The following is a 24883-nucleotide window of genomic DNA, read 5'->3' on the forward strand; positions in this document are numbered from 1 at the left end:
TTCCGGAGTCCATTGTCACTGTGAAAACAAGCAAAAGGTAAGGCCAGATGTGTTTAGAAGTGTTAGGAGATAGTCCCATGATTTGAGCTGAGAACACATGCTACAAGTACCTTGCTGAAGTTGGGCATTACAACATTACCCAGCTGGATCTGGAGAAAAGCACATCTAGTCTAGACTCTTGTTCCTCATTTGGCCAGCTAGTGCCTGAGCTTAGAAACAGCACATCATTGAGGACAAGTCCTTCCGCACTGTTGTTCCACAACAGTTGCCATTCAGAGAGCAGAGCTCAGATCTACTGAAGCTAGGGGAGCCTCTGGTGGTCAAAGAGCACAATTGCAGTCAAAGCTAGGTGCCTGGCCAGGGTTGAGGTCTCCATGGATCTACAAATACAGCACTCTTGCTAATATTGGCGGTAGCAAGGTGCAGAAAGGGAGCAGGAGTGTGTCTGCTTGGAGCCACTGGTATCTTCACGTGTTGGCTCTGTCCAAATTGTTTGGGAAACCTCTGATTCATTTTAGTCTCTGTACACAAGTTTGTATCTGCAGAGTCCTTCAGTACTGATTCTGTAGTGATGGAGTTGTTATCCTGTCCATGTGCTCAGATAAATGTTTGAACAGTACTATTGCTTTTCCCTATTTAAGACAAGTAAAACAACTTCTGATCAGGTTTGGCCATTGTGAAAGTGGCACCTCCAGGGGAATATATAGAATAATTGAATTGATGCTTGCTTTTTCACTTGGCTGGTGGCACTTCTTGCTTGAAGGGCACTGGCACCCCTCCCCATGCTTTCAGGTGTTTATGAAAATGGTAAAAGGTGCAAGTCAAAATAATGTGAACATGTTAGGACATGATTTTGCCATATTAACGCCAACCCAGCTCCCTTGGTCATCTACCATCAACAGTCCACTTTGGGAAGGATTCTGTAGGGTAACCAGCCTCATAATACTGTCCTGTGGGATTAATCTGAAATAGGGTTGCCGTATTTCAAAAAGTAAAATTCCTGAGCTTTTTTCAAAGAAACCCACCAAAATTGTTAAGCTTTTTGGGGAAAACCGAACCACTGCTTTTCCCACCTGGTTGCCATACATCTGGGTTTCCTCTTGTCATTTTGCAGATTCAGCAAAATTCCCCCAACACCAATTTTCCTGATCTATGGCAAGCCTACTTTGAAATAGGTGGATTTTGTTGTTTTTAGGTAGTGCATTGCCTACTACTTTCCAATCACTTTCTGTTGTAACTTTATAGACAATACACCTTGCCACTTTTATTTATTGTATTTTTATGTTTTGAGTTTGTTTGTGCCACATTTTTGTGTTCAAGAGTTATCCCCCTTCTGCCTTCCCCCTTTAGTTGAACGGCTGGTGAGTGAGAGTTCCTTTTCATTCCTGTTAGTATCCTTTATTTCCATTTGATATTGTGTATTTTTGCAGTGTTATCCCCTTTTCCTCTTCTCAGATGTCTACAAATTTTCAGACCAACTGTATAAAAAACAATAGATGGGAAGGATTAACAAACATTTTATTCACCCAGAAATGTTCACTTTTGCCCTTGTGGAAGAATCACTATGACTATCAGTTTTAAATCTAGCAGGTTTCATCTCCTGGCAGTGAAAGAGATAAATAGATATAGATGATAGATAGATAGATGATAGATATGTCATACAGCTAAGTCAAAACGCAGTCAAAATTCACAGTAAAAAAGAAAAAAAATTACTGAGGCAAACAGACTTCTTTATAAACACTGCACAAACAATAATGGGAAAGAGAAGTATGACTTCCTGTAACTGAAACAATATTTGTACAACTTAAGGGTTCCTGCATTGGGAGATATCTGCCTGCAATTTGGCAGGCTTAATCCACTCTGGAGAAACTCCTCTTCCCGTAAATTTCATCCACATCAGTAAAAATGAGGGCGGGGTTTAGCCATTTTCACATCTCTATAACAATGAATCATGGGAAACAGAGCTTCCTTTTTAACAAAGCTGATACGGACACAGATTATAAGTCAAATGGGATATATCAACTTGGAAAAGTTAGGGCTGTTTCATAAAGCAGTTCTCTTGGTCCCCATTGATACTCATATAATGAGATGCTTATATGTCCCAACACTGCCACACATACACATTCTGGAACTTTTTGCAGTCCAGGTATAAAATAACTGCAAATACTTACAGGATTCAACAAAGGCTGCAATTAAGTAAAACCTCTGAAAGATTACAAGAACGTTTTATCTGGGATGGTTATAAAGAAGCTCAAAGGTCAGTTCATGATCCTGACCCACTATCTTGCCCAACTCATGGAGGCACAATGGAATAACAAAATAGGTACTAGACACAAACACATGCAGAGAAACATACAGTAGTGTTACAGAGGTTGGGTGCCATCTCTGATGAGCTGTAGAAAGATTCTGGAGAGACCCAGGCGCTCACTCACGGTCTGGGTTCCTTTGGAAATCAAGATGTGGCGGAGGCTGTCGTACCTTTAAGAAATATGACCTGTTCACATATTTACCCCTAAATTCAGATGGAAGGAGCCCAGATCTTACAGCATAGTCATATCAAGAGGGGCTTCTTCCCCACAGCAATGCAGCACCGTTCATCATGGTTAAAGGCTTGGCTTATCCCTCGCTAGCTATGTGAAACTGCCTTGGTTTGTGATCCTAAACTGAATGGCTCTTCTGGGTTTCAGTCAGGGAAGATTTCCAGCCCTACCTGGAGATCCCGGGGACTGGACCACCTGGGAGCTTCTGCATACAAAGTAGATGCTCTAGCCTATGAAGTAGGCGTGCAATGGAAGTGAGATTTTTAAAAAGGACACATATAGTAGCAGTATTGGATAACCTTTCTGTTGTCGGATTCAGCATTTTGGAGCAGAGCAGTCCTACCACAGGGGGAGATTCATGGTGGTGTTACCACTATTTCCTAAACAGTATCAGCTAGGGCAGGCCAAGGCAATTCACCTCCAATTTAAAGGAATGAACCATGTCATGCCTTAGTCCAGTGCAGCTTTTGCCTGGGGGCCTGAAGAACTTTGACTGGCCTGACATGCTGCCAAACTACTTTTTCAGTTCCTGTACCATAGACACCACAAAGACCATAGATTGCCCCTTCATTGTAGTTTAGCCTTATTGTCACTGAACAATAATGCAAGACCAAAATGGCTGATTCCTACAAACTGCCACAGTTACTTGTTTCTAACATTTTAAAATATTATCTTTGTTGCTGTGGGATACGGATAGAAGATTAGTTTTAGGCAACCTGATGGAAGCTTTTGGAATATTCAAGGTTTACATGTTTCAGAGCAGCAATTTTTAAGCGAAAATATATCAGACTGGATACCATGTATGACAAACTTGTATCATGGCATAGGTATGAACACACAACAAATGAAGCAGATAAAAAGTTTATTATTGCTGCAGGTTAACTCAATTTTCAAATATAATAATAAACATCTGTCTATCAACATTATAGTTTTAAAAAGCAAATACCATAATTTATTTGGTTAATATGAATATATAATAATATAACTTCCAAGAATTATGAAATATTTACACATTTTACTTATGTTTGTACATCAATAAAATTAAAAATGTATGGTTAAATTACTTTACATTAAATGTATTTTGATAGGGATTTGACCCAGGAAGAAAATAGAAGTCAATACTGGGTCATATCCAATGTCAGTCCAGCTCAGAGTAGACCCATTGAAAATAATGGACATGAAGAACTTAGGTCCACTATTTTCAATGTGTACACTCGGAGTATAACCTAATTGGTCACAACCGTTAATATTCTTCCTATAACAGGTATTTCTTCCTATATCAAACCCAGCTAAATACCCTTTTATATCTTTTCACACAAAAAAATTTAAAACAATATAGTAATGCACATCCCAAATAAAATTGTTAGAATGCTGAAAATACCTGCTGACTGATTAGCAGACACTTCTTCTCAGTTTTAAAATGCTGCTTCAGATTCTGAGTTTCAGGATACAAACCTGTATCTACTTGTTTAAGAGCAAAGGCAATTGAAATCAATAGGACTTACTTTTGAGTAGATAAGTAGTAGTTTTACTTCTCCCATTTGGTAATTATATTATCTACACTTAAACAAAATGTATGTTTAGAATGTTTAGATGTTGCTCCAGCAGAGGCAACTGTTGACGGAAGAGGAAGGGATGCAAATTTTGCTGATTTTCACAGCCTCTGGCACCACCCAAAAATCTGTTCTGAAGGTTTGGGAGAACATCCAGAGTAGGTTTTTCATAATTATGAAAACAGAAGGGAGGAAGAATGGGCAAAAAGTGTCCCCTTGCCTCTTGCATTAATGGATGCCTCTGTTGGATCAAATGCTTTTGCACTCACTAGATGCAACACTTTACTTTTTTGTTATATTAGAAACCCTATGGGATTCTAGAGTAGAAACTTACAGTTTCTGTGCTAAATAAATGCATCAGCTAAAAACCTAAATTCAACTGCTAATGAAAGTAAAAGTAATTTACATAAAGACAAGTAATATTTAATTTATTTTAATGTCCCAGGGCTCACTTGTAATTTTCCATTACTGAGTGGGAGTTAATTAGATTTTTATAATGTTGCAGTGCCTCAGTCTGTTCTTAACATGCATTTCACACACATGATCAAGGTATGACACATTTTAGGAAAAAACTAAGGTACAGAATAACTAAATCATCTGTGGAGAGGTGCCCACTAAAAGCAAATACCTGTAGAAAATACATTCTGAACAGGACGCATTGGAGTTTCACTCTATTTTAAAAGTAGAAACACATGTTCAGCATAAGACTTAAAGCAGAACCAGTTTGAAATTAATATGCCAGCATACCTTTTCTCTGATTCTTCAAATATTTGGGCAACTCCAAACTACTTGGTTGACAGTGTGATCTAGTCCGTGTTAAACCACATTAATAGAATGTAATTAGGCTATTCAGTGCATAGTTGTGATGGGTACACAGTAACACCAACTAGCAACCAGTTCTGGCTAGTTACAACTTTTTGCTTCTATTCATGGAAGGATAACTCTGCTCATGGAAACAGCCATTTTATAAAGTACTGTGTCTCTTTGTAAAGGAGCAAAAGGTCAGGATGCAAGCCAATCTGTTCTGTGAAATCAATATCCAGGTCTCAATCATGAGTCAAAAGTCCATTGTTTATATTCAACAGAACAATAAAAAGGCTTATCATGACTTGAACTTCGTGTGACAACACCAAATTGCAAATATTGACTCATTTGTCTTTTAAGGAAATCTTTCAGTTTTTAGCTTCTAAGGCAGCCAAAATATGTAGAGCAAAATCATGAAATATGCAGAATGCATTTCAGAAGGCTCAATCATATACTACAAATTAGAAAAGCAGTGTTAAAAAATGACAACTGATTCATTTAATTCTAGGAATCATCAAATGTTGTAATACAAATAATACTTGAAATTAGAGTACCAATAAGAAAAGGGATATATAAACTCAAATATCTCTTTAGTCATAAGGTCATTAGGCAGCTTTGAATGAAATAAGTGTCTCTTAGCATCCAAAGCCAATTTGTAAATGGAAACAGTGATTTCGTTCAGAGGGCTACTGTAATGTGGCAAACAATGCATAAAAATTTAACAGTTTGTAGATTTTAGTTTAGTCTGTTTAACAGTTTGTAGATTTTAGTTGTTGGAGGTTTTCAGCCATACGTGACCTATTTATAACATTGTCAGTAGAATCAGATTAATACTTCTCTCTCTCTCTCTCTCTCTCTCTCTCTCTCTCTCTCACACACACACACACACACACACACACACACACACAAATAGGGATGCAGTACATATCTGGGTAAAGTTTTCACAGGAAAACACTGTTTCAACACCTCCTTGAGTCTTTATCTTCCCTCCCCATACCCTATATCCTTTTTAACGACAGGTTATCTGTTAACAAACATGTTAATCATGTGAAAAATGTGATATGGCTATTCTTCAGTATAATAGCTTAAATATATAGCTATATAAATAATAAGTGCACAAAATGTACTTTTGTCCACAAAACAATATGAGTTGTAACAAATGTTTCTCATAGTAAGAACAGACTCACTGAAATTCATGGACGTAACCATTTGGGTCCATTAATTTCAGTAAGTCTACTTTGAACAAAACTTAGCTGATTGCAACCCTATGTTAATAGCTTCCTGTAGACGCTGTTACCAAGTGTACTGGTGCAAGTACCCCTTCTGCTGGTCCTAGTCATTAACTGGCCACTGGTACTGGTACTGCAAGATTCAGAGGTCTTTTTACAGCAAAAAAGATTGATAAGGTGTCGCTGGCATTCAGAAGAGGTGTAATAATAGATCAAAGGATCAATGCAGCAACTTATACTGCTAGTACAGACACAGATGAGATAGGCAAAGTAGATATTCCCCAAGTAGTTTTTGTAAGAAAAACTGATGTAGTGAATTAACAAAAGGACATTGGTTGGACCAAAGCACATAATAAAAATGGAGAAAACAGCTACAGACAATAATAAAGCTCGTGTTTTCTTGCTCTGCTTTGCGGCAACATTCGAAGAGCTAAGACTCCGGATGATACACACATAGCAAACGGCAGAAACAATTAATGGCACAAAAAAGAAAAGAGAAGAGAAAATGGTGAAAAAAATAAGGTAATAGCCTTTAAGATCATCTTTGTTCAACACATCATGACACGTTGTAATGTTTAACTGAGGAATTCTTTGGGTTTGCTCATTGATTAGCAGAGGTATCACTCCAGCTATTGCTACAAGCCAGATGGCAAGACAGACCACAAAGGCACGTCTTCGTGTGCGCCATGACAGGGACTGCATTGGGTACACCACTGCTAAGAAACGGTCCATGCTTATCACCATCATCAGCAGGATAGAGCAGTACATGTTGCAGTAGAAGGTAGCAGTGACAAAACGACACATTTCAGGTCCAAATGCCCAATTGTTCCCAGAAAAATGGTAGACAATCTTAAAAGGAAGAACACTCACAAAGAGAACATCAGCAGAAGCCAGGCTGAGCATGTACACTGCAGCTGGCTTTTTCACCTTCATTTTAATCAGGAACACAAGAATTGCCATGATGTTCAGAGGAAGGCTCAGCGCAACAACTAGGGTATAAACTGATGGAACAAAAATGGTCAGCCATCCACTAGTCAGGTACTCCTTGACATCTCCAGAGATCCGTTTAGGTGGCAGCATTCGTGTTTCTCGAGGGAAAATACTTTCATTGATAGAACCCGATCCAATTTCGGAATCGTTTTCAATGTCATCGTCTCCCAATGGGATTTTTTCATATTCTTCTTCTGTTGAATAGGGAAAGGTTTTTGGTCCAATCTGAGCGAAAGATTCTAGAAAATGAAGTTTATGGTTATTAAACATATTAGGTAACTCACACATTTAGCAGAAAATACTTTTCTGAAGTAAAATTCTTTTGTGGACTAGAAAAAGGCATATTCACTGCCTTTTCCATTTTTCAAATATCTTGTACAATTCGCATGTTACTTCCTTTATACTACCTTTTCACACACACACACACACACACCCCGTTTTTATGATAGCTGCTTTTAAGTAATTTACATTCCTTTATTTACAATAGATCTTGTCTGCACCTATTAAGATGACATTAACGTAGAAAACAGGGATTCCTATTCATCACCTCTGAAATTTTAACAACAGCAGTTACAAACCTTCTTATTCACTGAATATTCATCAGATACCTTTCCAGACTATTTAAATATATGTTTCAATGCAAGAAACATTCAAATTCCAAAAGTATTTATCTTGATTATCGAGTGAAACTTTGCCGAAAATCATGGACTTTCCCTTGCCTCAGTAAGCTAAAGATAGCCTATTGGATTTTCAAACCTCCTTTAGATAAGACACAATTCTTATTACAGTACATGAAATGTTCGTTCTGGGTTAACATCTACCTGATAGCCCATGTTGTATTGGGCTATATTCTGAAAGGCTTGCTCAGTATCACATCAAAGAATTGGAGTGCTATGATAAGAGAACCCAGAACAATTTTGTTTCTATATCCCCATTAAAACTGGCCATCGTTGTTCCGGTATACAACACTTTGAGCCTGTAGGTTTTCTTCAGACAGGTTGGAGAAAACCTGGTACTAATTGTGTCACCCACAATGACTTATCTTTTAATTCCAGCCTATAGCTTAGACAAGACAACTCTTTTAAAGTTTTTGGTGTCCAGCTTCATGCATAAAGAAATAATTAGTAATAACAAGAATAACAACAAAGTGTATATTATACAGGAAATTAGTCCTTTAAAAATCATTTCAGATATATTCTGACCCCAACCGCACAGCCTTTGCAGGACACAGCCCTCACCTGCACACTGTCCAAGGGGGCCCCCTAGAGCAGTTTTCAGGGGACCTGGAGCTACAGGGGGAAGGAGACATCACCTCACTCCTTTCCTCCACTGTGACCACAGCTCCATCACTAATATAGATCCAATCATTTATGACTTCGGAAAAGAACTACTGTGATAGATGATCCAAGATGTCATTTGTGAAAAACTATAAAATGTCCATAGCACATGGAAAGTAACTGATGATGAAGTTTGTTCCCCAGGGGTTGTATACTTTAGGCTGTCTACTAACCCAGTGCCTGTCAAGCTACTGAAAAGGCATGACAGGAAGGATCATTTAGACTACTGGAATGGCATTCACAGTACAAAAGAATGGATCAAAGATCATGTGACTTCTCATCAGCCTCAAAGTGTTTTTGCAGGGCTAAACAAACTCAGTATTCTGCAGACTGTACTTTGGTCATTCAACATTATTCACAAATAAGGAAGAACAGAAGAGCTGGAAACATCAACTTCAGTGGGGTTTTCCTCCATATAGGGCTTTCATATCCTAAAACATTAGTTGTTCCAAATGCTCCTAAACATACTGGTTTTATGAGGCTTACTAAAGTGAGTGTTGTTAGGATAAAGATACGTAATAGAGAGTGGCACATATCTATTGTTTGTGCAACAAGCAAGATGGCACACTGGCCTTTCATGATCTAGTTCTTAAAAAATAAAGTTGCTACTGAAGTTTAATCCTCAACACAGATATCTCTTAAATTGATTTTAAATAAAGCACTATTGTGACTTATTTTGACACACGCTTTCACTTTATGCCCAAATTCGACACACGATCCCAGTCCAGACTAGGTTACTCCAAAACCATGATTAATTATTTGTGCTCAACATAAACAACAGTTTCTCCTTAGTATGGAGAGCCAAATGAAGATTAGAAATTGACACATCCCTAAGCAGATTTTGTAACTTAAAATGCATTTGCTTTCAATTACTCCCAATATTAAACCTTCCAGATGTATCTCTCAAGAAAGATATCTTTAAAGAACACCAACAGTCACTGAATACTTCTCGTGAGTAAACAGTTCCAACAGCTTTAGCAAAAATACAGCTGTTAGAAGATAGACCCAAGGCCATGACTACTATTCATGACTGCATTTGGTGCAGAAGCATCTTTCATAAAATGTCAAAGTCTGCAGATGCTGGTCAGGTGAACGGAGTTGTGGTGCTTGTAGCACAAAGCTTTTGTGGTTGAGGCATAAGAGAAGAAAGATTGAGTCATCCACCACATCCAGCCACTGAGGGACATCTTCTATCAAGCAAATTAAGTACAGTGGTACCTTGGGTTACAGACGCTTCAGGTTACAGACTCCACTAACCCTCTTAACCTCGGGTTAAGAACTTTGCTTCAGGATGAGAACAGAAATTGCGCAGCAGCAGCGTGAGGCCCCATTAGCTAAAGTGGTGCTTCAGGTTAAGAATAGACCTCCAGAATGAATTAAGTTCTTAACCCAGGGTTAATTTTCATCTACTTGGTTGGAAGTGCCATCCAGTCTCTCTCTCTCTCTCTCTCTCTCTCTCTCTCTCTCTCTCTCACACACACACACACACACACACACAACACAACACAACACCTTGGTGACAAAGTGCCTCTCTCAGTTGCCACATCTGTAACATTTCCTACCCCTTTTGTACTGCTTTTAAAATTACCGTTGCATTTTTGTGGGAGTAATTTATTATTTAATGTTATTACTTACTAAAAAATAAAAAAGAGATATATGTTGTTTGTGAATATATATAACAGAAACACACACACACATGTACACAAATCAGTCCACATATTAAGTCCCACTGATTTCAATTGGTCTGCTCTAGACATGATTATGCCAAACATGATCCAGTCCAATGCATGAACACAGTATTCAAACTGGGCAATTGAAATTAAGTCAAATGTGAAATCAAAGCCAGAGTTAACTTGGAAAACACACTAGATCAGTAGTCTTCAAATTTTTCAGACCTGGGACCCACCTTTAACTCAAAGCTGCATTTAGGCACCAGTTTATTAATCCCCCCCTATACTGCATTTGTATGGTGGTAGTGTTGCTTCTTCAACACAACTTGATTTAGGCCCTTACCTGGTGGTGGGTCCCACTCACCAGCAGACGACCAAGGCACGAGGTAAGAGAGCCAGTATAAGTCAAATAGTGTTTTGTGTTGCCTAGTGGTTGGAATCGTAATCCTCAAGCTGCAAAGTCTATTTTCAGGTAGCTGATCTTTATTCAATTACAATTATATACCCATCAAGTCTTTCTGTTAATTTAACTCTGTGCCCTTCTGCACATACACCCAAACTTACTAATGTCTTGTTAACAAGAGGCACAGACTGGAGCTTATAGTTTTAAAGTATTCACCCAACATGTATTTTTTTGTCATGGGAAGCACAAGCAGATTGACAACCAAGTGGTGGGGAAACAATAGGAAGTTACAGTGATACCTCAGTTTACAAACTTAATCCATTCCGGAAGTCCGTTCTTAAACCAAAGCGTTCTTAAACCAAGGCGTGGTTTCCCATAGCAGCAGGGGACTCAATTTACAAATGGAACAGACTCAACAGGAAGCAAAACATGTTCTTATTCCAAGGCAAAGTTCACGAACCAAAACACATACTTCTAAAACAGGAGTGTGCTATGACAGCACAGAAGAGAGAAGAGGATACTGCTGAATCCTGGGTGTCAGAAATGGAGGGAGCTGCGGCCCTGCAGGATCATGAGCCTTTGGACTTGATAAATGAATTTGGAAAAAACCAGACTTGGAAAGATAAAGTTAGGTTTGGTTTGGAAATGGGGGGTTGGAATGACCCTCCCATGCCGGGATGTTTGGACTTTCTGAGTCTGGTAATGGGCCGTCAGATGTTTGGAGCTGTGGGGGCTTTTAAATTTGGAGGGAATCTGAAACAGGTGTTTAAATATCACATGGAGTTTAGTCTGGACTATGGAAATGGGGCTGATCTGTTGAAAAGGGTAAAAAATATTACTAAGCTGGAGTTCCTACGAGTGGAAGGAAAATATGAAGAAGAGCCGCGGAAGGGAAAGGGAAGAGACTTGAGGGCCTCGGATATAAGGACACCAGGTTAATGCGCTAGATAAATGGGTCAAAAAGGGCTGACAAAATCCGGAACCAGGAGGAAGGGACGCTGGATGAAGATTGGATTGTTTTATTTGTTTTTCTTTTATCATTAGGACTGCTTTAAAATAACTGATGAATGCTAGAAAAATGTTGAAATGGAACTACTTGGTTCTAGTAAAAATGTTTAAAGAATTAGGTTAATGGTATGGTTATGAGAAGTCGGTAAAAATAAGATTTAAGTTTTAAGTTTCAAGGTTTGCTATAAGACAAGATGAAAATAGATTAAGATAATGTAAGGACAAAATATTATGAATTATGGATAGGATTTGCTGTGATAATTATTAACCAGGATACAAGAAAGGGGAGGAGGAGGAGGGCAAAGAAAGAAGGTAATGAAAGTTAAAAACTTGAGAATGATGGATGTATTTTTTCTTTTTCTTTTTCTGTTTTGTCTTTTTTTCTGTTTTTTCTTTTTTATAATTTTAAAAAATCTTTAATAAATATTATTTAATTAAAAAAAACCACATACTTCCGGATTTGCAGCGTTCTTAATCCAAGTGGTTCATAAACCAAGCTCTTTTTATTCTTGTACTAACCACAGTTGATATCCAAAAGGGGCAACTTTAAATTTAACATATGAAGTTTGTCTTTCTCATAAGTTTAACAAAAAACTAACCTTGAAGTAAAAAATAACAACCATCTAGATAGATAATAAAACGTTGATGGTAATGTTCAATTTGATCCACATTTTCCCTGTTCTGTTCATGGTGATAAGCAAATGACTCACTCAGCGTTTTAGGTCAACATACTGTCTATCTGTCAGCAATGTAAAAAGTATAGCAACAATGGAGGAAAATAAACAACCAGCGAGATTCCCTCTTCCCTACACTGCTGTACTTTATGAGAACAAAGAAAGAGAATGGATCACAAAGTTCCTTTGCAATAATTCCAGGCAGTAAAAACTCCCCCATGAACTTACAACTTTTTCAAGTTGTCAAAACATAAGACAAATGGCAAACATTTGATCTGTTAAGGCAACCATTTGCTTATGTGCAGAAATATCAAAAACCACTTCCTAAGCCAAGAATTATCTCTTTTACTGATTAAAATACGGTACATCATGCATGGTTTATAAGCCATAACAATTCAGAAAGAAGTTACTCATAGAAAGAAAGCAAACAATGACTCTCAGGTTCTGTAACTTTCACATTCCATATCTTTTTATTTATTTTATTCATTAAATTTCCATACCACCCTTCATATATGACATCCCAGGATGGTTTACAATATAAAGACAAAAAATACGTAGCATACTAACAAACAAAAGTTTAAAAGGCCATAGACTGTTTAATTAGCCAGATGCTTGGGAGATGGCAAATGCTTTTTGCTTGGCGCCTAAAGATATGTATTGAAGGCGCAGGCCAACCTCTTTGGGGAGAGCATTCCACAAACAGGGGCCACTGCAGAAAAGGCCAGTTCTCCTGTTTCCGCCCACCAGACCTCTCATGGAGGAAGCATGCGGAGAAAGGACTCAGATGATGAGTACAGGGTCCGGGTTCTTTCATATTATTTTTTTACTGTACAGGTGCAATGGGCTGATGTACTAAAAACTGGTTGCTCATCTCCCACTGACCTTAATGATATTTAAGGAATCTAAGAGAAACCCTAAAAACTTAAAAGCCTTCCTTTGTAGCCACACAACTATGGAGGTGCTCCCCAACACCCAACAAAACTTTATGTTCTGTGAGAGTTGCATATGCCCAGTTATTACTCAGTCAAGTGTTCAAACGCTACGCATTCTTGCCTGTAAAAGAAATCCTATTGAACTCAACGGCATCCACAGGATTGCGCTGAATAAACACCATAAATAGGACGAGGAGAGAGAGAGAGAAAAGGCGACGGTAAAGATCCCACCCCCTGCTTTTGAGGAAGAGCCCCCTCCCCCCCCCCACATCAAAAGGGTCGCATCTCCGGCAACTTGGCGGCAGTGGCGTCAACAACCCAGGCATCCTGTAACATGAGCCAGGAAAGAGTAAGGCGAATCGAAGTATCAAAGGCATTCCTGCAGCCAGCTTTGTTCTGTCAGAAGGATTTACTTTTACATGTTGCACGCGCTTTCCTCTTTGGCTCCCCGGGAAAAGGACCCCTAAGAAGAGCCCCGCAGGATCAGGCCAATGGCCCACCTAGCCCAGCATCCCCTTCCCGAGTGTTTACCCCCACTTTTCATTGGCTGTGTGCCATTCACACCAATGGAACTCGAGTATGGATTACTTGTAATTCAATCGGACGCGACTTCCTGGAAGCGTCCCTCTCGCCCCCTCAGCAGCCCCGGGATGGTGTCCTCCGAAACATGGATGAGCTGCCTCCCCGCCTTCCGCCTCCTCCTCCTCCCAGCGAGCGACCACCCAAAACTTGGCTCCCCTCTGGCGGGAGACAGCCCCGTCGTCGCCACCTACCATTTCCCGCCGAGGGAAGGCAGAGCAGGGGACACACCAGCACGGCGCTGCAGCCCAGCAGCAACAGCGAGACCGGCGGCTGCCCCATGGCCGCCTCACGGGGCAAAAGCACCGAGCTCGCGGGCGCGAAGGGGCTGTTCCCGCCGCCGCCTCCGAAGTCTCCCCGGGCTGCTTTGAGGGACCGCAAGCACCGCAGGCGGACAGGCGAGGAAGCGCGCTGAGTGTGGCGGAGGCGGCCTGAGGGGAGAGTCGCCGCCCCAAAGGCGGAGGAGTGGGCGGGAAGCTCTGAAGGGAATACGCCCTCCAGTGTCGAGCGCCAGTTCACCGTCTTTACTTCTGATGGTTTTTGAGGGCTCTGGGAGATAATTAAAATGCAAAAGCCACAATAAGCTAAAAAAGCCACAAAAATAATAAAAGCCAGTACTAACCCAGAGCTAATATTTGTGTCTCACCAAGAGCTGTTTTGTGAATTATCATTAGAATACATAGTTGTGTCAAAAGCAGAGACATCACCTTGCCAACAAAGGTCCGTATAGTTTAAGCCATGGTTTTCCCAGTAGTGATGTATGGAAGTGAGAGCTGGACCATAAAGAAGGCTGATCGCCGAAGAATTGATGCTTTTGAATTGTGGTGCTGGAGGAGACTCTTGAGAGTCCCATGGACTGCAAGAAGATCAAACCTATCCATTCTTAAGGAAATCAGCCCTGAGTGCTCACTGGAAGGACAGATCCTGAAGCTGAGGCTCCAACACTTTGGCCACCTCATGAGAAGAGAAGACTCCCTGGAAAAGACCCTGATGTTGGGAAAGATGGAGGGCACAAGGAGAAGGGGACGAGATGGTTGGACAGTGTTCTTGAAGCTACCAGCATGAGTTTGACAAAACTGCGGGAGGCAGTGGAAGAAAGGAGTGTCTGGCGTGCTCTGGTCCATGGGGTCGCGAAGGGTCGGACACGACTAAATGACTAAACAACAACAGCAACAACTTTTCTACTGAGCCCATTTTTTACAATTCCTCCCCGCTACAGGTATAATATACACCTATAACTCAGAATTACACTTCATGCATCTAAGAAAGTGCACGGAAGTCCTCAAAAGCTTTTGCCATAATTCAGTAGTTCCTATTTGGTGGTCCAGGAACCCCAGGGGGTCTGTGTTCTGTGGCACCATTCACATGACAAAAATATCAACATTTTCAAAAGTAGGGAGACCATGGCTTGAAAAAACAGGGGGTCCACAGTCCTTAGCTAACTGGAAACCACTGTCATAATTTATGTACAGTATTGGTCCTTGAAGGTGTCACACAAGGCTTGTTTTTGCTGCAAAAGATAATTAGGGCTACTCCTCTGGAAAATGGTTCAACGCTTTATCAAAGCAGCTCTGCAAAATAAAAAAGTTATTTTGTCTTAAAAACAATAAGATATGTGCCAAAAGAGCATCTCTGGGTAGAATATTCCATAACTGGACTGCCACCACTGAAAATGTCCTCTGTGGCCATTACTAGCATCTCAAAAGACGGAGGTACTGTATTGGCCTGAATATAATTCTTCCTAATGTTTAAGAAGATTCCACCTAAACATTAGGAAGAACTTCCTGACAGTAAGAGCTGTTCGACAGTGGAATTAGCTGCCAAGGAGTGTGGTGGAGTCTCCTTCTTTGGAGGTCTTTAAGCAGAGGCTTGACAACCATATGTCAGGAGTGCTCTGATGGTGTTTCCTGCTTGGCAGGGGGTTGGACTCGATGGCCCTTGTGGTCTCTTCCAACTCTATGATTCTATGATTCTATAAGCCGCATCTGAATATAAGCCACACCTTTAAAATTCAAGGGAAAAAAAAAAAAACAAAAACCACAATCCCGAATATAAGCCACTCCATTAAAATTCCAGAGGCATATCCGTTCTGTTTTACTGTATGTCTGTTTCAGCAGCGATATAGTAAAAGCCAATTTTTGTAAGGTCATGAATTTAAGCTGCACTTTAACTTTTCACGGTCGAAATTTGGAAAAAAGTGAGGTTTATATTCAGGCCAATATGGTACTACAGGAGTCTCTCAACATCTTAATGTGCCTATTTAGAGACATGCTACCCTGGTCCTAAGTCATGAAGGCCAAAACCTTACTGCATCATTCTTTAAAGATCACATCAGATCCATTTGTACCCTTGTTCAGTACTGATCTGAAATAAATAAGATATATTCACCCCATTTTCACAGAAACACAGGAACAACATACAGGAAGCCTGCAACTTACGTGGGGATCATGCCTAAAGCAAAAATCATGTATGGTCAAAACCTGGCAGATGCTCACTTATTCCTAAATTTCACAGTGGAACTTGAATGGTCTCTCCTCCTGTTAGGAAGATCTATGGATTTGCTTATGATCAAATACTAAAAAGTAAAACACATACGTAGACAAAGTATCTAGCTGCCCTCTTCTCAAGCCTCATTTGTCATCCACAGCACAGAAAATAGTACCAGCCCTCTAGAGAACAGAAGAGCCTCAAAACCATGCATCTTTGTACAGCAAGAACAAACAGCTAAGTAATTAATTAAGGAATGCATAGAGTACAAGCATTTTTTTCACTGGAGACCTGACATGTCTTACAGGCCTCTGTCTAGTAGGGTAAATGATGCAATGATGGAAGTAACTCAACGAGTTTGTGTTTGATAATGATGCAGACTTCTTTTGCATTTCATTTGTTCAAGAGCATCAGTTGGACTGTTTCAGTTTTGTCTCAATACTAAAGCAACAAACAAAAGTTGCAAGGTTCTTTGAATTCCTGTCTATTTTTCTACTCTCATCTCAAAATCCAATCTGTACAAAGATTTATTTCTTACAAGGTATTTTACCTGAAAATGGAGCTGTGACTTTTCCATATCCACACCTAAGAATTTAGCTTTGATATCAAAGTCACCTACCTCTTTATCAGGTGTAATTTCAAACATCACATTCTTAAAACTTACAAGAGAAAAACACGTATATGAGAGTACGTATTTTGGTAAAGAATTATTGAATTAAAAACTACAAACACAAATGAAACTCCAAAAGCTGACAAATGTTTAATAAGAGACAAAATCTAAATAAGGTGTTATAAAATAGTTAGGTTAAATATTTAATAGGTAAAGAGCAGAGCCAATGCTCTGATAATACTGGGTGCAAAACCTATTGGTTTGGCTAAACTCCATCAATTCCTAGTATTACACCCTTTTCACTGCCATATACTTCAGTGAAATGCTCTTAAGTTTGTTTTCCTTCCCCTTTGTTTTCCATTTAACTTTATTAATCTCTGTGAATTTATGTAAAATGTAAAAGATGTAAGCGGACATTAACCCACACACATTTTCCCCTTTGCTGAATAAAGGCAGATGTTTTTAGAACAATTAACCAAGCTAATAGTCCTCCTACATTCTATCTGTTTTTAGAACAAAGGCAGCCATAACATGCCACATGATAAGGCTTTGTTGGATCACATTTTGGAACGTTATATTCATGAGCAAAAGCAGTAATAATTTTAGGATTGAGGATTCAACTGTTTCCCTTTCCTCCCCCCCTCCATGCAATAACTTTTCATCAGTCACCACTGCTGGCAGGAAGCTGAATCTCCAGCTGCCGGGGTGAGATATTCCACCCCTTAGGACAGAGGAGGGGAATCTTACAGCTCAAGCCTCCTCCTCTTCCCTCTCTGTCTGGCTCTCAGAACCCTCACCATGGTCACTCCCTTGCTTCACAACCCAGCGTTTTTCCCTGGATGGAATTTATCCTTGAACTCTGAGCGTGCCTCTGAGACTTCCCACCACATATTAATTTTCTGCTAGAAAGCCTTTCTCTTGTCTTCATTTTTATACCTGTAATTGTTGCTTTGTTTCTCTTTTTTTTGCAACCTGGCAGCTAATAGTTTGGATCCCTTATGCCCATATTAAGAATATTTTTGTTTTAAATATAGTAATTGTTCCGTTGTTTCCTCTATTTCTATTCGTCATTTTATCTATTTCTATTGCTTCTAGTTCTTTTTGCTTAATTTGCTGCTGTTTGCAAATTTGTTTTGAACTTGTTGTCGCGTGTGGTATTAATCTTTTTTTAAATACATATGCGTCTCTACTAAACATCTTCCAAGACAACAATGCCCATTTACACCACAAAGAACTCATAACCCGCTTACTTTCAGCAGCCAGAAACACCATAACCAGACACTGGAGAGACCTGTCAGGAGTAAGCATGGACCAATGGTACCAAATAGTATGGGAAACAGCCCTACTAGAAAAATTAACTAATAAACTGAAACTGACACGGGGACAAACAGAAGAAGGCACCTTCACCCCGGTATGGCTCCCCTTTATCACATACACAGCCCAACAGGACAATGACAATAATCCACCAACAGCATACAAATCAATATGGCTAACCTGATCCAGAACACCCACCCACCTCACTCACACACGAAAACAAAGATCACCACAGCCAATCACAAACGAACAATCACATCCTAGGCCAACCCCAACCTCTCTCACCACCAAAGGAACACAAGTGAACAACACAAGCACGCTGACACCAAACTCTACATACATTAAGCATAATAGAAACACCGCTACCCAACCCCACCCCCATCCATCTCCCCTCCCTCCACCCCCTTTCTTTCCCCCCTTTTTTTCTTCTCCCCCTACCCCCCCTTTTTTTTCTCCCCCTAATGCCTCAACAAATGAAACGGATTTGTAAAAATGTTACATGGAAAAAAAAATACGAGGCATTACACTTACACTGTAAAACAAGAAAACCCTTAATAAAATATTTTTTTTAAAAAATACATATGCGTCTAAACACTGCCTTCATTGTTTCCCACAGCAATCCTGAATTTATTCCTTCTACAGTGGTACCTCGGGTTACATACGCTTCAGGTTACAGATGCTTCAGGTTACAGACTCCGCTAACCCAGAAATAGTGCTTCAGGTTAAGAACTTTGCTTCAGGATGAGAACAGAAATCGTGCTCTGGTGGCGCGGCGGCAGCAGGCGGCCCCTTTAGCTAAAGTGGTACTTCAGGTTAAGAACAGTTTCAGGTTAAGAATGGACCTTCGGAACAAATTACCTAAGTATTTAACCCGAGGAACTACTGTATATTATTTTTCTTTATTTCCCCCCACCCATGATGTCTTAAATTTTTCATTTACCATTTGATTGGTTACAAGGACAGGACTGAAATACCAAATATGGTTCCAACTAATTTTTCTGGCATTGCATTCACTTTATTTATTAGAGTCATCATTCCCTTCCATGTTTCTGTTATCCTTTCTTTAATGAGAATACATTGAGCCCTGCATTTGTATCTATTTCCGCTGTACCTTCTGCAGTCTTAATTGGACTAGATGCCATCTTATCTCTGTGCTGGCTCATTGCCCTGGCTTCTCCCCAGTGTTGCGGCGGCTTGAGAAAGTTTGTTATACTACCTTGCTTTGATCTCAGCGTATCTGCTGACATTCCCCTTCCGAGTGGGGGTAAAAGCTTTCAAATATTCCCAGTTAATGAGTTGTTTTGAAGAGAAATTATGTACCTGAACGCAGGAGCTCTGAGTCGTACAGTCTTCTTGATTGTGAGGTGACCATATTCCCCTCCAGGCATCCTGTTCTAATAGATTAGCACTGTCAAAACAGATTCATTGTTTTATGTTTGAGGGTTGTTGTTTTTTTAAAAAATTGAAATACAGTATCAAAAGTCTTCCATGGAAGGATTTTTTGTTGGATTATTCAAACATCCAGTAATTTTCTGGTGTGTGATGTCCAGTACATATCCTGATCAGAATGGGTCAGTTTTTATTTTAGTTGGTTTGGATTCAACTATCCAGACCCACTACCAGAAGCCAGTGCAAGGAACACCCCCTTCTCTCTCCTCTGGGATCCTCAATCTGCTCTGGAGGTTAAGAAGAACCGCCAGAACAGTGCATGGGGGGGGGGGGGAGTTAAAATGTTCACCTCATTTTTAAAGTGCCTTTACTCAGCTTTATAGACAAAATTGGCTCCCCATTTTCTTCAAACCTCCCTGTGATGATTGGTCTTCTATATTTATATTTTCCTCCCACTGTAAACTGTTTTCATCTTGCACAACATTTCAAAAACATATCACAAGCAATCCACGTTGTATATTTAGTTTCTTACAGTGATCTCTGAAGATTTCGAAGACGAGCTCAACAAAAAGCATGTGAAAGATTTTAAACACAAATATTCCCATGCATTCCCCATTTTCACATGTTTATGTGACGTAACCAAATGAACTCAAGTTCAAACTATTTCACGTGCAAAGACCATCAAAATGTTTCCCTGAAACATTAGAAAAAACATCAACAGGGGATTTTAACCATGCTAAACCAAGCATTTACAGGTAAGTGTGCTGTAGATCCTTTATGTTTTGTCGCCAATTGATCTTATAGCTGTGATTTAAATGTGTATTTGGAAGAAATCCCTACAAAATTCGACAAAATACAAGAACTGCTATTTTATAATAGGAAAATGTTGTGGGCCAAAATGTATTTTGAAATGCTATTTGCAATAATTACTAACCTATTTAGAAAAATATATATATCAAAGCTTTTATCAAGAAACAGGCTGCAATGACTAGATAGGAAGATTTGGATCACAGAAACCCAGGTTCTCTTCACCTACCCATAAAAGTCTGCTGAGTGGCCTTGGGCCAGTAAACTTTGAGCCTAAGGTACCGTACAGGGTTAACGTGAGGATAAAATAGCAGGGGGGTGGCAGGAAAAACATACATATAGGCTACCTGAAGTCCCTTAGACGGCAGGGGAAGGAAAAATCTGCTTGTACAACATTGGACATTATCTAACAGTTTAATACAAAAGCCCAAGCATTTTTATTCATGGCAAAATCCACTCTGTATAAAATGGAATACAGTGGTACCTCTGGTTACAGATGCTTCAGGTTACAGACTCCGCTAACCCAGAAATAGTACCTCAGGTTAAGAACAGTTTCAGACTAAGAACGGACCTCCAGAACGAATTAAGTTCTTAACCTGAGGTACCACTGTACTTTAAAGATGGAAGTCTCAGAAATGTTAAAATTGTGTGTGTGTGTGTGTGTGTGTGTGTGTGTGTGTGTACTGCAGTGCAGTTGAATTGGGTGTAAAGGGAATTGGGGTTGCTTGTGCGTAAATTCCAAACTGCTCCCAGCTGTTCGGGTAGCTAAACCTTTCCCTGATTTGACAGCCCTTACAAGGAGACTGTCTCAGTCACTGGCAGAATCCGTCAGTGGGCGTTCCCTAAACTTCTTCCAACATAAAAGCTGTTTGACGCCAAGTCTCCTCCTCGCCTCTCTGCGCGGAAGTCTCCTGCGCAGAGTGGCCGTGGCCAGCGGAGGTCCTGGGCTCTCCCCGCTGGACCCTGTGGAAGGGTCTTGGAGCCCTCTCTCCGAAGACCTTTCCTCCTCCCCTTCTTTCCTGGTGTCACGCTTATTTCCTTCCCCAATGGAAGTATTCTCCCTCTCCCTGCTGGTCCCTTCTCCTGCATCATCGGAGAGCCCTACCTCCGCTCTGCGCTCCGATGTCAGTTCCCTGACATTGGGTTTGGGTGTTTTTTTTTGCATCAATGGGGAAACATAGTTGGAGAATTTAACAATATTCAAAGTACCTTTGCTATTTCATTATTTCTTGGTACTTATTTTTGGATGAAACCAGTCCAGCCTGTTCCAGTGTCTGGAGGTTCCTCAGTATTTTCCTTTTCTTTTGTTCTAGCGGTAGCTACTTGGAGGATCTTTGGGATTAGATATACTACCGCAAGATGAATGCTATAATACAAAGGGCTTAAAGTTATTCATGCATTCTTCATAATCCCTTGCACAATGACTGTTACTATGCTACTATCCCTGTAGCATAGTATTCTAGATGGGCATGTGAGATAGGAAGGTTCCTGCTGTATCAGTAATTCAGCATCCTGCTTCTCATAGTGGCCAAACAGATTCTTCTAGAAAGTCCCCAAGTAGAGCATAAAAGGAAAGGCACCAGGCAAGCATCCCGGGGGAGAGCACTTGGCAAATGTGGAGTCACCACAGAAAAGGCCTACCTCTGAATTGCTTGTGGAGGAGCCACCCTCTGAACTGCTTGTGGAGGAGCCACACAAAGAAGGGCCTCAGATGATGACTCCAGTGTCCAGGTCAGTTCATATGGAGAGAGGCGGACCTTGCGGTATTGCAGTCCTGAGCAATTTAAGGCTTTATAGGTCAAAACCAGCACTTTGAAATGAGCCGACACTTTACCAGACCATACATGACAGAAGTTACACTATCCCTGTCCAGATAGGGGCACAGCTGGGCCACAAGCCAAAGCTGATGGAAGGTACATACTCCAAAACTCTAGATAACCCCATTCAGTGGTTTCATGTAAATGTTAAAAAGCATGGAGGATAAAGTCAGACCCTGAAAAACCCTCCATTGAAGGCTCCATGGATCCCAAAGAGCACTCCTCAAGCATCACATCCTGGAAACAACCATCCAATAGGACCAGAACTATTGCAAGGAAGTGCCACACACCGCTAACTCAGACAGCTGCTCCAGAAGGATACCATGGTCAATAGTATCGAAAGCTGCTGAGAGGTTGAGGAGAATTAACAGGGACACACTTCTCCCAACAGGGCAACCAAAGCAATTTCTGTGCCAAAATTGGGCCTAAATCCCAACTGAAATGGATCTAGATAGAAAGTCAAGTTTCCAAGAGCACCTGGATCTGGTCCACAACCACCTGCTCAAGAACCTTGTCCAAGAAGGGGAGACTGGCAACTGACTGGTAATTACTTAGATTTTCTGAATCCAGGGAGGGTTTTTTAAAGGAGTGGTTTTACCACTGTCTCCTCTCATAAGGAGGCATTAATCACCTCCAGGGACAATGATTCACTGTAAGAAAAGTTATATTTGTATTTCTTACTGCTGAGGAATATTATCCTTCATATGGGAAGCTGGGGCTTGGGCATGTCTTAGAAAAACTCTGCGCAACTGTTCCCTAAAGAAGCAGGAAAAGCACTTTTGTGGGCATCCCTGATTATTTAAAGGGGAGCAGGTTGAAGAAGAGTTTGGATTTGATATTCCGTTTTATCACTACCCAAAGGAGTCTCAAAGCGGCTAACATTCTCCTTTCCCTTCCTCCCCTACAACAAACACTCTGTGAGGTGAGTGGGGCTGAGAGACTTCAGAGAAGTGTGACTAGCCCAAGGTCACCCAGCAGCTGCATGTGGAGGAGCGGGGACGCGAACCCGGTTCACCAGATTACGAGTCTACCGCTCTTAACCACTACACCACACTGGCTAACTTAAACCAAGCTCAGGCTGTACTGAGCTAGTGGAATGGAAGTAGAACACAAGAGAGGTAGAGGATAAGGACACTGCCTTGGTTTTGTAGTCAAACCCTTTCCCCTCCGAACCATTTCAAATTTAGAGAACGTCACTCATCTTTAGAAATGGAATCGTTTCTTTAGACAACTTCTGAGGTTTCCACACTTGCAAAGGCAGACACAGTAGTACTACAACAGTTACTAACCACACACAAACATACACACAAGTTATAAAAACAATACAACAATACTGAAAGAGAGCATTTATAAGACCAACTACGTGCTGATTTATTGCATTTTATTTGTGGATTTTTTTCCTTTTCTTACAAAAAAGACAGGCACAATTTATTTCTTTAAAATACCTCAAGTACATTGCAAAAAATTGATCACTATTTAAATTGCCCCTTTACACATAAATTAAAAGGATGTGTATATAAGATTTCAATGAGGCAGTAGTGCATTTTAGTAGGAATGAATTGCAAAATATATATTTTATACAGTAAATGTTAAATTTATAATTACCTATAAAAACTTTGAATTGCACAATAATTCACTTTACAATTGACAGATCTCTGGAAAAGAGCCATAGGCTTTAAAGAAACATTTGCCAAAAGTATTCTGTAGAGACACAAATTAGCATTTATTTCCCCTATGAATAATTGTCTAAAATAGAATTGTATTTGGTAATTGGGGTATATAATTTTTAGTGGGAAAGTAATTCTATATATGCTGTCCAAATATATGTCCTGCATATTTAAAGAGATCAGAGACACAGTGTTTCACTGCCACTAAATCATATCCATTTTAATTGAGTACCTACACCACAGAAATCTGGAAGTGTTTCAGTTGATTCATATTTTTGTATGCTACTACTGTTTTATCAAAGGATGAAAAAGGCACATAAGTACATTCTTCTGGACTTTCTTGAAGAAACACCTGCTGTATAATAGCAAATAGTTAAAACACAAAGACCCATAACTGCAGATTATTTGAACCAGAGTCCAATAAGATTAGGCTTCATTTTCCATAGAATTTCTTGTTCAGCAGGAATATGAGGAGGTTTACATTTACTTTAGCTTTATCGAACATTTTCATTACAGAGACACCTTCATACTGCATTTGAAGCAAATCCTGCAATAAATAAAAACTGATTTTAAAACCATAAATTTTATTTCAATGCTGCATTCAAATGCATATCACATACTAAAAATAAAAATGCACAGGCAAAATCTCTAGCAACCCTCTTCTCAAGCATAACTCATAATTTGCCATCTAGCGAACAAAAAAGCCTCAATACCATAAATCTTTGTACAGCAAGAACAGACAGACAAGTGCTTAATTAAGGAATGCATAGGACAAGCATTTTTTCAGGCCTCTTTCTGGTAAGGCCAGTGATATAACGATGGAGCTAACTCAACCAGTTTGTGTCTGATAACAATACAGACTTTTGCATATATATATATATTGGGAGGAGGACACTTTTTAGTAGTCCAAGAGTATCAGCTGGACTGTTTCAGGTTTGTCTCAAAAGTAAAACAAACAAACACTTTAAAACATAAAGATGACAACAGGCACAATCCACTAAAATGACTGAAAATTAAGCAATAAGTGATGCAGTATAGGAGTGAGAGTTTGAGCTGAAGTCCCCATTTAAAAC

At 40.0% G+C, this 24883-nt stretch overlaps 2 protein-coding genes across 6 annotated transcripts in view; both read right to left on the bottom strand.

The window, feature by feature from the left end:
• Window positions 1-3385: 3385 nt before the first annotated feature.
• LOC310744619 (proteinase-activated receptor 1-like) lies at window positions 3386-14173 on the bottom strand. Of its 2 annotated transcripts, none has more exons than XM_083576227.1 (2): window positions 13914-14173; window positions 3386-7355 (listed from the first exon to the last, which is right to left on the bottom strand). In XM_083576227.1, exons 1-2 carry the CDS (start codon window positions 13999-14001, stop codon window positions 6163-6165), a joined length of 1281 nt encoding a protein of 426 aa, XP_083432353.1. In that variant the 5' UTR covers window positions 14002-14173; the 3' UTR covers window positions 3386-6162. The 2 variants fall into 2 exon arrangements, with proteins under 2 accessions (XP_083432353.1, XP_083432354.1); XM_083576228.1 differs by lacking the exon at window positions 13914-14173 and adding an exon at window positions 8355-8451.
• Window positions 14174-23507: 9334 nt separating this feature from the next.
• Window positions 23508-24883, bottom strand: part of IQGAP2 (IQ motif containing GTPase activating protein 2) — a 130189-nt gene continuing 128813 nt past the window's right edge. For all 4 annotated transcript variants that reach the window (XM_083577344.1, XM_083577343.1, XM_083577346.1 and 1 more), the window contains one exon: window positions 23508-24357. In XM_083577344.1, the coding sequence (XP_083433470.1) occupies window positions 24244-24357 (114 nt within the window). In that variant the 3' untranslated portion in view covers window positions 23508-24243. The remainder of the gene's footprint in view (window positions 24358-24883) is intronic.

The sequence above is a fragment of the Podarcis filfolensis genome (assembly GCF_964270895.1).
Source record: "Podarcis filfolensis genome assembly, chromosome: 11".
Classification (NCBI taxonomy): Eukaryota; Metazoa; Chordata; class Lepidosauria; order Squamata; family Lacertidae; genus Podarcis; species Podarcis filfolensis.